At 46.8% G+C, this 12,714-nt stretch overlaps 1 protein-coding gene across 1 annotated transcript in view; it reads left to right on the top strand.

Annotated features, from left to right (window-relative positions):
• Positions 1 to 10,477, top strand: part of TMEM260 (transmembrane protein 260) — a 33,053-nt gene extending 22,576 nt beyond the window's left edge. The window contains exons 6-16 of the mRNA XM_041413231.1: positions 285 to 464; positions 2,716 to 2,756; positions 3,111 to 3,194; positions 3,563 to 3,680; positions 3,932 to 4,107; positions 5,312 to 5,483; positions 6,470 to 6,618; positions 7,466 to 7,642; positions 8,368 to 8,421; positions 8,807 to 8,897; positions 9,996 to 10,477. Coding sequence (XP_041269165.1) covers positions 285 to 464; positions 2,716 to 2,756; positions 3,111 to 3,194; positions 3,563 to 3,680; positions 3,932 to 4,107; positions 5,312 to 5,483; positions 6,470 to 6,618; positions 7,466 to 7,642; positions 8,368 to 8,421; positions 8,807 to 8,897; positions 9,996 to 10,262 — 1,509 coding nt within the window. The 3' untranslated portion in view covers positions 10,263 to 10,477. The remainder of the gene's footprint in view (positions 1 to 284; positions 465 to 2,715; positions 2,757 to 3,110; positions 3,195 to 3,562; positions 3,681 to 3,931; positions 4,108 to 5,311; positions 5,484 to 6,469; positions 6,619 to 7,465; positions 7,643 to 8,367; positions 8,422 to 8,806; positions 8,898 to 9,995) is intronic.
• The last annotated feature ends 2,237 nt before the right edge of the window (positions 10,478 to 12,714 follow it).

The raw sequence follows: 12,714 nt of genomic DNA, 5'->3' as shown, positions 1-12,714 counted from the left end.
TAAATGTGAAAGATGCAATGAGTATGATACTCATGAGTCCTAGCTAATATTATTTGCTTCACTTAAATTTCACCCTGCCATGCAAAGGAGATCAGTTTGATGCAGTTTCCTAGTAATCCACAAAATCGTAAGGTTTAACATAGCATTTTGTAGGGACTTACTATAAATTGAGAGATCAGCTCTGTGTAAATATATTTGATGTTTTTTCTTTATCTGTTCTTGAAGTTCCAGCGTGATTAAACTAAAATAAACATTGTTATGCAATATGACATATTTTGGTGCAGGAATTGTCCCTAGGCCATTTGCTGAAGTTGGGTTTATGCTTTTTGGCTGGTTTGCTGCCTTATCTCTATCTGCCGGCTTCGTCCTACCTCAATCGAGCCCGCTGGACGTGGGGAGACCAGACGACTTTTCAAGGATTTTTGACCCACTTTCTGAGGGAAGAATATGGGACATTCAATCTGGTAAACAAGGGTCACTTCCTAAATTGCTTCCTTTTCACTTATGCAACAGCAGAAGTGTTCTGTTTGTGACGATTAAGGGCTCGCGGGGAAGGAAATTGAAAATGTTTCATTTTTTAAGCATTCATTTTGGATTTCGACCTCCTGACCTGTCAGGTTTTCTGGGAATAAGTCACATGGCTGGGAAAGCAAAGAGATAATTCTCATTGCCTTATGGAGTGAGCCATATTATTTCCTGGGAGCTGTATGAGTGTCTTGTGTGTGTTGGAGCCCAAAGAACAAACTGTGCCAGAGGGAGTTGGTGACATCAATTTTGTGGTGTTTTTAAGATGAATATGGTCTTATTTTTCTATTTTTAACTCAGACATTTAAAGAGGTCACAAGCAGTTTTCCTTTAAAAGCTATTCCTCTTTAATTTACTGATGTTGAATTTAAGTGAGTGGTTGGTTTGAGGGCTCTAAATTATTTCTCTTAACTTACTAATGTTGAATTTAAGTGAATGGTTGGTTTGAGGGCTCTCAGGAATGTCTGATCTGAGTTATTGAGGTCTCTGCTCTTGCCAAGAGAGGGAAGAATCTGTGGCTTCTTTCAGAGTGTAGGGTTTGCATCTTCCTCCTCCAGCCCTGACTTGGATGTTAGGCTCTGCCCACCCAAGGAAATCACCAGCCATCACCCCAGAGTCTGTCCTGCTTCCAAGTTTTCAGAGCAGAGGGCTGGGAAATCACACCACTGGGAAGAAAACAATAAAAAGGTGTGGTCTACATGTTCTGTCACTCCCTGGAGTCCAGGAGCCCAAATCCTCAGAAATCACCCTTCTCATGCAGCCAGTGTGACACAGCATCGCTGTCACTGTGCCTTTCCACCCTTTTCAGAGAGCTGTGTGGATGTAGGATGTGTGTCAAAAGACATGAAAATTCCTGCTGCTGCCACTAAATCTGCCCAAAAACTCCTGCAGAGATCAGGTCCAGCCTCTGAAGGGCTTGTGAGACTTGCCCTGTTGTCCTGTTCCCAGCTGTCTCCTGAGAATCAGCCTCCACTGGGCAGAGCAATACCAAGGCATGCAAATCCCTTAACTCCTCTCTCCATCAAATGTGATGAATTCAAGTTGATGTTCAGGAGGCTTAGGGATGGACTGTGTGTAATCCTGCACCACAAATCACATTTAGGATGAACTTGTCTGAAGCAGGAGCAATAAATACAGCAAAATCCAAGTGTTTGGTCCTGGTGCCAGCTGGGATAATGCCAGAGCACTGCTGGATGGACAGACAGCTTTTACATCCCATAGCTCTGTTTTAAGGGTAGGCAGGGTCAAAAAAAAAAGCCCAGAAAATATTTTGGAGAGGGTTCCACCTGTAAGCCATGGGTCAGAAATGTCATCTCTGTGATGGATGTGTCCAGGGCCATCAGCTGCCAGCAAGGTGGGGCTTCAGGAGCTGTGAGCTGGCTCTCCATCCTCTAACACTTATTTTTTAATCAAATCCTGGATGCAATTAGCTATGCCATTTTTACTAAGATTAAATATTCCTTCCAGACCTCTTGAATCTGTTCACCTTATCTTTAATCTGGTAGCCACCACTTTTCCAACAAGCAGCAATGAAGGGAATTCCTCCCCTCCACACAGCATATCTTTTTCCCAGACATGTGGCATGGATTGCAGTTGTCTGCAATAAAAATTCTCATTATCTCCTAAAGATTTTGTACAGCTCTGCATTTGTCAGGGCAGAGGAGACAGGGGCAAGTCTGGTAAGCAATGAAGAATTGAGCTTGTTCAGGCTGTGGGGAGATGTCACAGAAAATAATTGCACCATGAAGATACAGAACATGGCCTCAAGTTGTGGCAGGAGAAGTTTGGATTGGATATTAGGAAAAAAACTATCACAGAATAAATGTTTGAAATCTGTGTGGATGTGGCACTTGGGGACATGAGTTAGTGGTGGCCTGGACAGTGCTGGGGGAATGGTTGCACTCAATGACCTCAGAGGGCTTTTCCAAGCCAAATGATTCCATGATACAGCAGAGATCATGGTTAAACCACATGATATGCTCTAATCACAGGATAATGAGTTGCCAGCACCTTGAAGAAATGCTTATCCAGGGGGTGAATCCCTCAGTGGCATCATATAAAACAGGGATGTCAAGGCTTGAGCAGAGGTTGATCCTTTCTTGCAAACAGAGAATGAGAAGATTTTCCTTGCCCTGGTGATACCCAGTCAGTGTGTGGGTTCCTCATGGGTTTCCTTTGTTTTTATTTCAGGCCAAGTCCGAGACAGGATCCAGTATGGGGGAGATGCTGCTGTGAGTAACACCTTGGCTGTGCCTTTCACCTGTTGCTGCTGCTGTCCTTTGGGCCAGAGTGGCTCCTGTCCTTCCTTTCCTCACCCTGTCCAGAGCTGGGCCATGTCTGTCCAGCACAGGGACAGCATTCCTGCCCTCTGTCTCCCCCACTGAAGGAAAAACAATGAATCCTCCATCCCAGTGATTTTCCCTTCAAAATTCTACCATATAACCCACCATGTCCCATTTCTGGTAGACTCAATCCCAGCAGAATGGGAATATGTTCTGTTGTGCTTATTCCCTCTCTCTCCTGACACTTCAATTGAGTGCAGGGATGATTTGGGGTGACAAATCCATGCTTTAATTTCTCCACAGTTTCCAGCTGGCACAGATGAAGTCAGAGCTCTCCCTTCCTGTCCTTGCCCTGGCACTGGTGGCCTGTGTGGGCACACCACTGCTGTAAGTTGAACAATATTTGCTTCAATTGGCATTTTTTGTGCATTTTTCTTACTGCCTGCATGCGCAGCTTGTTTTGCCTTCTGCTTGCTGCTGCAGAAATTGCAGCAATTTGCTGTGGTCATCAATTATTAAGATCAAAATATCCCTTACTCCTGGTTAACCCTGTGGCTTGGTAGGTGGCAAGCTTAAAACTCCTGAAGTGCTGATGGCTTTGTGCTTTGAAAACAGAAGTTTCATAGATGGCAAAGGTAAAGAAGGACTCATCAGCTCCTTGTGTTAAATGCATTTAGGTATGCAAGTACAAGCACGTATAATTTTTGCTTTGTTTTCCATCATGTCTCAGGAGTGACACTTTCTTATTTTAATAGGAAAAAGCAGCAGAAATCACATGTGATCTGGCTCTTCACTGGAATGCTCTGCCTTTATTCCCTTTTCTTTGCTTGGAGAGCAAATTTGGATGTTACAAAGCCTCTGTTTCTAGGCGTGGTAAGTTGCACTCCCAAAGTTGCTCTGACATGTTAACATGTTAACAGAAACATTCAAAACCTTAAAACCACCTGACCAGCAGCAGGCATTTGTCTTGAAACTGCAGAAGGTGCCAAAATACAACTCCAAGGCCAGGTTGGATCGGGTTTGGAGTAACCTGGTCTAGTGGAAGGTGTGGGATGTGGGGTGGAATGGGATGATCTTTATGGTGCCTTCCTACCCAACCCCAGTTCTGGGATGCTCTCTCCTAGGTGGAGCGGTTCTGGCTGCAGAGCAGTGCTGTGGTGGCCGTGCTGGCAGGGCTGGGGCTGGCCACACTGGCCAGCCTTGGGAGGGGCACTGTGCTGGAGGGCTCCTGGCTGCTGCCATGCCTGGAGTGGCTTCCTGCTCTTGCCCTCGTGGCTTCTCAGCTTTGGGCAAATTACAGGTGAGAAGTTCCTTCGGTGCTGCCTCGCAGGGTGACCTGGGGTGCTGCTGGGGTTTCTGTCCTTGGCTGGGAGTGGGAAGGGCACTTTTCACACCCCACTTAAGCTTACATGGTCACAGCCTCCAGAACCTCCTGGTTTGGTCTCCTCAGAGTCACCAGCTCCAGGCTGTAAATGAGGATGTCACGGAGGTTGAGGGAAAGAAACTCTGCAGGTACGTAAACTTCTGAAAAACCCTTGTAAATCTGTGCTTTTTCTCCTAAGGAGGTTTGCAGAATTCATGTGGCCCAAAGTTCTCTTGCTTTCCTTCAGGCTACCTTGTGCCCTGAAGTTTTTTCTGATTTTTTCCCCATTTTTGTAGATTTAAATCTGTAGTTTTGGGCTTCCCTATCCCATAACCTATGCAGTCACTTGGATAGGAATGAGTGTCCTGGTAGGGATGCTCAGGTACAGACTGGCCAAGGAAGTGTAGACTTCCTCCTCAGGAATCCTTTTTTTGTCACACCTTTTCCAAAGTCTTGTCCATTGGTGAGCCAATCCTAGCTCCTGTCCTCACGTGTCATCTGAATCCATACCTGGAGTATGTGGACACAACTTCAGTGAAAAGGATCCAGCCTCAGATCATGTAAACCAACTTCTGCCTGATACTACAAAAACTTGGAGTTTTCAATCTTAATAGAAACATTAAAGGATAAGGAGGATTTCAAATACTCTATAGAACCTTTGTTGTACTGGCACTTCCAGCACCAACTAATACATTTTTAGATTTAGCCCAAAAAGAAATCAGAATTAAGGTGAAAGTGTGCAGTTAGTGTGTATTCTGGCAAAACCGTAGTGGGTGGTGCTTTCTGCAGGGGGCCTGTGCTTTAAATGCTTTGTTTCTGCATCTCATTTTCTCTGGAAATGGAGATATTAGGTTGTTGTAGTGATTCAGTTGTTGACACTCTCCATCCCTGGAAGTTCAAGGCCAAGTTGGATGGGGTTGGAGCAACCTGGGAGAGGGGAAGGTGTCCCTGCCCATGGCAGGGGGTGGAGTGAGATGTTCTTTAACATCCTTCCAGCCTAAACCATTCTGTGACTCTGTGATCCAGCCTGACCAGGGTGGATTTCCCCTGTGGGTGCCCATTGCATATAATTGTTCTGAATTTCTGCAAAGCCATGCAAATACCTGGTTTAAAGATTCTGTTTTCCCTCTGTTCTCTTCAGCACTTGTGATCAGAGCAACAACTACGTTATTGATAAGTTTGCAAGGAACGTGCTGTCCTCCATGCCAACGGGGGCAGTGATCCTGCTAAGAGGAGACCTGCCTGGGAATGCTCTTCGTTACCTTCATTATTGTGAGGGGATGAGGCCAGATATCACCTTGGTGGACCAGGAGGTGTGTTCAGAAAGTGCTGTTTAGAAAGGCAGATTCAAACATAAGCTGCAGAAGTTCAGTTGTTCTTTGAGAAGGTCTCTTAAAACTCATTGGAAATTATAAAATTGATTTTTTTTAAAGAACTGTGGGTAACCCTGGGATGGAGTGTGGTGTGCACATTCCTTTTTCACTGAGAAATGGGAGAAGGGAAAACAAACAGTTACAGGATGGGTCACCCACACTTCCACTGCCACATCATCCTCACACCTGGCTTTGCAACTTTGCATACCCAATTCCTGGTGTTTAACCAAACCAAATCCCTGTTGCGTGTCTTACCAGCAGTGGCTATTTTGTGGTGGAGTGAGGAGCATGTACCTCTGATCAGAAGGCTCTGGTGGCCCAGTTTGACCACGGTGATCCAGTCTGGTGCTGTGATCTCACCATGGTAACCCAATCTGGCCATGGTGACCCAATCTGGTGCTGTGATTTAACCATGGTGACCCAGTCTGGCCATGGTGACCCAGTCTGGCCATGGTGACCCAGTCTGGTGCTGTGATTTAACCATGGTGACCCAGTCTGGCCGTGGTGACCCAATCTGGCCATGGTGACCCAATCTGGGGCTGTGATTTAACCATGGTGACCCAGTCTGGCCATGGTGACCCAGTCTGGCCATGGTGGCCCAGTCTGGCCATGGTGACCCAGTCTGGCCATGGTGGCCCAGTCTGGCCATGGTGACCCAGTCTGGCCATGGTGGCCCAGTCTGGCCATGGTGACCCAGTCTGGCCATGGTGGCCCAGTCTGGCCATGGTGACCCAGTCTGGCCATGGTGGCCCAGTCTGGCCATGGTGACCCAGTCTGGCCATGGTGGCCCAGCCTGATCTCGTGTCACTGCTGACGTGGTTGGTGACATCCCTGAGTCAAATGGTCATTACTCCTGCAGAAACCATTTCTTCTGGATGTAAATCTTCTGATTGCTGTTCAGATGGTGACAATAACTTTCATTCCAGATGATGACTTACGGGTGGTATTTACCCAAGCTGGCAAAGCATTTACCTGGCGTTTATTTTCCCGGGAACCGATGGAATCCTGTGGAAGGAGCATTACCCGACGGGACACTCGCCTTTAATCTCCATCGTTTCCTCAAAGTAAATAAACAGTAAGCATTTCTTTCATATGTAACAGCTTTCCTAAAATCTCTGACCTTTTTTTTTTTTCCTCTTGAAATTGTTTATGGAACAGCTTGGTACTGCATCCAAAAGACCAATTTTCTCCACTGACTTCCTCCCTGGTGGCGAGATTATTTTTGCAATTAAAGCAAAATATCTCTGCAGAAGTAACTCCATCCGGATATAATATTGCCTGTTGTTTTGAGGTTGGTTTGGTTTTTAGGAAGGAGAGGGAAAAAAGGTGATCTGCAGAGTGTTTACTGATGATTTTTTTGTTGTTGTTTTCAATACAGTTCATCACAGAGAATAGGAACGTTCCTGTGTGCTCAGAACAACAATGGTTGGAGAGCAAATTGCTGCTGCTTCTCCTTTGTGAACATTGTGGCCAACTGATTAGCATAGAATGAATGTATTCCAGGAATAATCATCATATAAAAATAGCTTAGTAAGAGTGGAGAAAGGATTAGATACTCACACGAATAAGAATAGCATCTGCATTTAGACTAGCTGGGGTGAGCCCTGCGAGGGTGGGGAGGCACAGGAGCACAGCCAGGTGCCAGTGGGCAGAAATGGGCTTCTCCTACAGCTTCTGGCCTGTTTGGGAGGTCCAGGAGAAGGGGACAGGATGTGCCAGCTGCTCAAGATGGGCAGTGCCAGATGGGGAATTCTGTTTTCCAGACTGCCCCAAAAGGTGCCTGTGCTGGTGGGAGATGTGCTGGGTGGGTGTGTTTGCTGCACAGTGTGGTGTGGTGTGGTTTGGTTTGCTCAGGGACACGGGGTAGCCCATGGTCCCTGAGGTGGCTTCACCATTGCTCTCTCTGTTGGTTTTTTTGGCAGTAAGGAAGTGTTTGTCTGCATAGGTCTTCATGAAGGGGACTCGACCTGGAGAAGGAGCCACTCACTGTGGCCCTGGGGGACGTGTGAAAAGTTGGTTCCTTCTGGAGCTGTGTTTGACCCAGGAGAGTGGATTCGTCTCACAAGGAATCTCTATAACTGGACTGAAGACTATGGCAGGTAGGAGGCAGAGGAGCCTCTGCTCCTTCCTGCTCATCATTTTCTGCCAGCAGCATTGCCACACCCACTGCAGTGTTAGAGGAGTCAAACAAGAGCCAGAATCTCAATATTTTGTGTTCTGGAGAGATAGCAGGGAGAAATTCTTCCCTGTCAGGTTGGTGAGATGCTGGCACAGCCCAGAGAGCTGGGCTGCCCCATCCCTGGCAGTGTTCCAGGCCAGGTTGGATGGGGCTTGGAGCAACCTGGGGTAGTGGAAGGTGTCCCTGCTCATGGCAGGGAGTTGGAATGAGATGATCTTTAAGGTCCCTTCCAACCCAAACCATTCCATGATCTGTGATTTTTAAGAGTGTGAAAAACAGCAAGGACATCTCTAGTCAAGTATGAGGTCCAATTCTGACCTTAGAACTTAATCAGGATCTAAAATTATTGAGACATCCAGAAGTTTGAATGTCATAGGCTGACCTGTGGTGGTAAAAAACATCTCTGGCTCTGAGATCTGGGATGCTGTGAAACACCTGATATACCAGAGGCTCCTTCTGTGGAGAGAGAGGCACAAAGTTTTTTGAATGACAGAAAATCAGTTGAATTCCCTCCTGTCAGAGCCACAGGCTTCATGACAGGTTTTCTTCTGCCTGGGGGGTCTGTAGCTGGGCTGGAAGGGTTGTGGGGGGTGAAACCCAGCGACGTGGATCTGATGACTGAATTTTATTTCCATTCCCATTTAGTTTCAGCCCCTCTTCCTGGGAAGCTGTTGCCAACGAGGAGATGTGGCAAGCCAGGTAATTTTCCTTTGCTCTCTTCCAACAGCCAGTGGGCACTGCCAGCTCAGTGGTGTGGAAACACACACCAAAGCAGGCAGCTTGATGGGCCGTGGCCTTATTGGGTCTGCACGTGCCAGGCTTTAGAAGGAAAAGGCTGGCAGGATGAGATGAACCATGCAAGGCTGCCAGCAAAGCCTTCAGGAGAGTGGCTGTTTTGTTCACCAAAAGGTTCTGCTCAAAGGTAGTTGGGGTGTAGGTTGAGGAAACAGGTTATGGAGAGACATTTATATCACTGGTGGCTTTGCTGTCCCACATGTGGACGTGTTGAAGCTGTGTATAACCCTGTGATGGGAGCTGGTTGCATGAAGCAGTTACCACATGGGAGTTTTTCTCCTTTTCCTAGGATGAAAACAGCTTTCTTCATCTTTGACCTCGCAGAAACGGCCAGTGTGACCGCAGAGATGAAAGCACAACTTTACACATTTGCATACACTGTAAGTCCTGGGTTTGGGCTAGGAGTGCTCCCTGCATCCTAATTTTTTTTTTTTGCCCCCTTTTCTTTTAAATTTCTGGAGTCCATGGAAATACAGTGTTTCCATGCAGGTCCTGCAGTCTGCACTCCCCTTGTTTATCCAAACTGGGAGCACAGCCGATTCACAGAGATTTGTTCAGGGATTTGATCCATTCCTGCTTGCCCCCTCGGTCACGGAGGATGCCAACAGCAAACCAGTCAACACCCTGCTTTTGCTATAATTATGTTGTCTGTGCTGGGCTCCAAACCCATGCCAAGAGATTGCTTGTCCTGAAGTCCCCTCTATGCACTTGTCCCCTCTGTCATTACACAGTCGTGCAGTCTGAGCCAGCAAGTGTAAAATCCGACAGTCTTCTCGCTGCAAATTAATTCTGCTGCATTTCACACCAAAGAATAACACCCATAAGCTGGTGTAGGTATCTCTGGAAATACTGGACTGCCTGAGATGCCAACAGATGCACAAAGTGATCAGTGTGTGTCAGCAGAGAGGAGCAGTATTTCATACTCCAGCACAGAATCAACAAATGGTTTCCTTAATTCTTGCCCGTTTTGCTGTGATTTTTGCTGTTCTGCAAAGTTCCCAGGCACATGCCTGCTGTTGAGCTTATGAATATTCTCACTCAAGTCAACAGACTGCTTAAGTCCTGTGGAAGACATCCTGATCTCCTGAAATATTGAGTAAATGTCTTGCAGGCGCAGCAGTTAAATCTCTTTTTTCCCCCAGCTTGGTGTAACACCTCTCTGGGGGAAGCACATAATGTGCTGTGGGGTTATCACCATCATCTGTAATGTTTCTAAACAAACAGCTGCTGTTGGAAGGGAAACGTTTCAGCCCCCCTTGGATTTCTGATTCATGCAGCTGAATGGCAAACACAGAGCAAATTACAGAAATACTCCAGCTCTGGACTTGGACATCTAAATAGCATCTGTTTCTTTCCAGGCAGTTTTGAAGCACTGTTAAAAGCTGTTGCTCCGACTTTGTTCAATTAATTTGCTGCCCCTAACTTCTCTTTCTTTTTTTTCTTTTCTTCTCTTTTTTTTCTTTTTGTTCCTTTAACAGTCATACAAAGAAATTGTCAGCTCCCATCCCCATCACCCGGTGAACTGGCACAAAAACTACGCCATCGCCTGCGAGAGGATGCTGCGCCTGGGCCGGGGGGACCCCGAAACGCTGCTCTCCCAGACTGTGAAACACTTCCTGCTCTACACCCAGAAGGCAGAGGATGATCCCCAGCGCCAGGACATCCTGCAGGCTGTGCAGCACCTCAGGGAGGAGCTGCAGGGGCTGAGGAGGAGGAAAGCGGAGCTGAGGCGCAAAGCTGGGTAGCTCCTGCTGAAATGTTGAAGGCGGGACTTAAAATCTGAATTAGTCCTTGGCTGTGTGAGAGTGGTTTTAAAAGGTGGCAGAAATGGCAGCAGAGAGGAAATCCAGTGTGATCCCCTCTGCAGGAACATAGGGATGTTTAATTTCTGTTGCCAAATGAACTTTTTGGGGGGTAGGGGAGAAGCTCACCACTAAATAAAATGTCAGGTTTCAAAAAAGAGAGTTTTCTTTCACAAGAAAACTATGAGTTTATACTGTGAATATATATATATATTTAATGACTGCAGCATCCATTCTAGATGTAAAAATGTATTTAGCATTTTACTGTTTCCTCTGTTGCTGAGCCAAGAGGTTTCCTAAAACCATTTTTCATTAGCTGTGCTGTGTCTGTGTGTTTTTGTGGTCGGTTCCCAGCAGGACAAGCTGTGGGATGGTGCCCTCATTCACCAGGAGCCTGGTCATTCACTGTTTTGGATGTGCTCTGAGCCCTGGCTGTGCCTGTGCCCAAGGGCATTGCAGAATCATCATCACAGAATCCCAGAATGATTTGGGTTGGAAGTGACCTTAAAGATCATCTCATTCCAACCCCCTGCCGTGGGCAGGGACACCTTCCACTATCCCAGGTTGCTGTAAACTCTGTCCAACCTGGCCTGGAGCATTGCCAGGGATCCAGGGGCAGTCACAGCTTCTGTGGGCACCCTGTGTCAGGACCTCACCACCCTCACAGGGAAGAATTTCTTCCCAATATCCCATCTAACCCTGCCCCTCCTTCACTTTGAAGCCTTCCCCCCTTGTCCTGTCACTTCATGCCCATGTAAACAGTCCTTTTCCAGCTCTCCCTTCAGGTACTGGAAGGACAGGATGTCCTGCTGGAATGGAGTGGATAGAGACCAACCCATTTTTTTCTGCCTCCCGTGCTTTTCAGAGATGCCTGCTTTCCTTCCCTTGGGATTTTATGGTGGGATGGTCTTTATTGCTTAGAGTTCCAACAGTGAGCAACTTGCAGAGTTTTTCCTTGCAGAGGATCTCTGCTGCAGCAGTGTGACATCTCCTGCACTGGGGTGGGATTTTATGGTGGGATGGTCTTTATTGCTTAGAGTTCCAACAGTGAGCAACTTGTGTGTTTTCCCTTGCAGAGGATCTCTGCTGCAGCAGCGTGACATCTCCTGCACTGGGGTTGGGGGACTGTGGTCCTGAGACCCACATGGGATGTAAGAGCAGCTCCCCTGGGATGCTGCTCCCCTGGGATGCTGCTCTCTCCATGGCTCATGGCATCCCTGCTGTGGCCTCTGTCTGGGCTCTCCTGGGGATGCCAGAACTGCAATTTTGGAAATGCTGCTCTCTCCATGGCTCATGGCATCCCTGCTGTGGCCTCTGGGCTCTCCTGAGGATGCCAGAACTGCAATTTTGGAGATATCAGGGCTTTAACCAAAAGAATTGGGTGTGGATCCACCTTCCTTTTTACCCTGCCCCAGCAGCCAAGTGACTTCTGGGGTTAACAAGAACTCAGCTTCTTCTTTTCAATAAAAAATACATAAAATGTGTTTTTCAATATTTGGTCAGTTAACAGTACTTCAAATGCTTAAAACAGACCCAAAACTCTGGGGGTGTTCCTGTAAAGCCCCGTTCATCTAAAACTTCAGATGTTATTCTGTGGTTTTGTGATATCTCAGCCCAGTGTTTTGCAGGAGACAAATTGCTGCCAGGTCAGGATTTCTTTTGGACTGGTAAAATTGTCAGAGAATAAAGAAGTACTTCTGTAAAGATCACATTATGAAACAGCATCTCTGGAGCAGGTTGGGATGGGGGCAGGGGAGAGGGGTGTTGCAGGTGGATGCTCTGCTGGTCTGGAGTTTGAGGTGTGTAGGGACACGTGGCTGCTACTCCTAACAGATCCTTTTAAAAGTGGATCACTTTCTCTCCAAGTGCTGATTTTTCCAACTTTCACTGAATGCTTCCCATGTAAAAATCAAGCTGCTGTCTGGGAATCTCTAACTCCAGTTGTAAAACAACATCCTTTATTTTTCACTCTCTCACTCTTGATTTATTTTTGTAGTATATGACTTCCATAGCAATTCCCCCTTAATTCCTGTGAGCCATTCCTGTACGAACAGCAGATGGGAAATGAGCAATAAAAAGATGGAAAACTGTGGCTTCTGGGTTGCAGAGCCACAAAGCAGAGGGGTGAGAGGGAGCAGGAGCAGTCCAGGGGTGTCATTTTAACTCTTTGTGTTGTAATTGACTACATTTCAGGTCGGCTGTGCCTCACTTAAATCTCTTCCCTCCTCTCAATCCCTGCAGAAGTGTTTGTACAGAGAGAGGGAATATCACACATTCCTCTGTTCAGCTTTCTCAGGGCAGGCTTTCTCCTTCCCTTCTCCAAACCAGTCCTCCAGCCCTGGCAGAAAAGCACTAGGAATCCAATTTTTGAATGCTTTTGCTACCTGCATTATTG

The sequence above is a fragment of the Onychostruthus taczanowskii genome, unplaced genomic scaffold (assembly GCF_017590055.1).
Source record: "Onychostruthus taczanowskii isolate IOZ18803 unplaced genomic scaffold, ASM1759005v1 scaffold103, whole genome shotgun sequence".
Taxonomy (NCBI): domain Eukaryota; kingdom Metazoa; phylum Chordata; class Aves; order Passeriformes; family Passeridae; genus Onychostruthus; species Onychostruthus taczanowskii.
The sequence above is the reverse complement of the archived record's forward strand: the minus strand, read 5'-3'. Positions and strand labels throughout refer to the sequence as shown.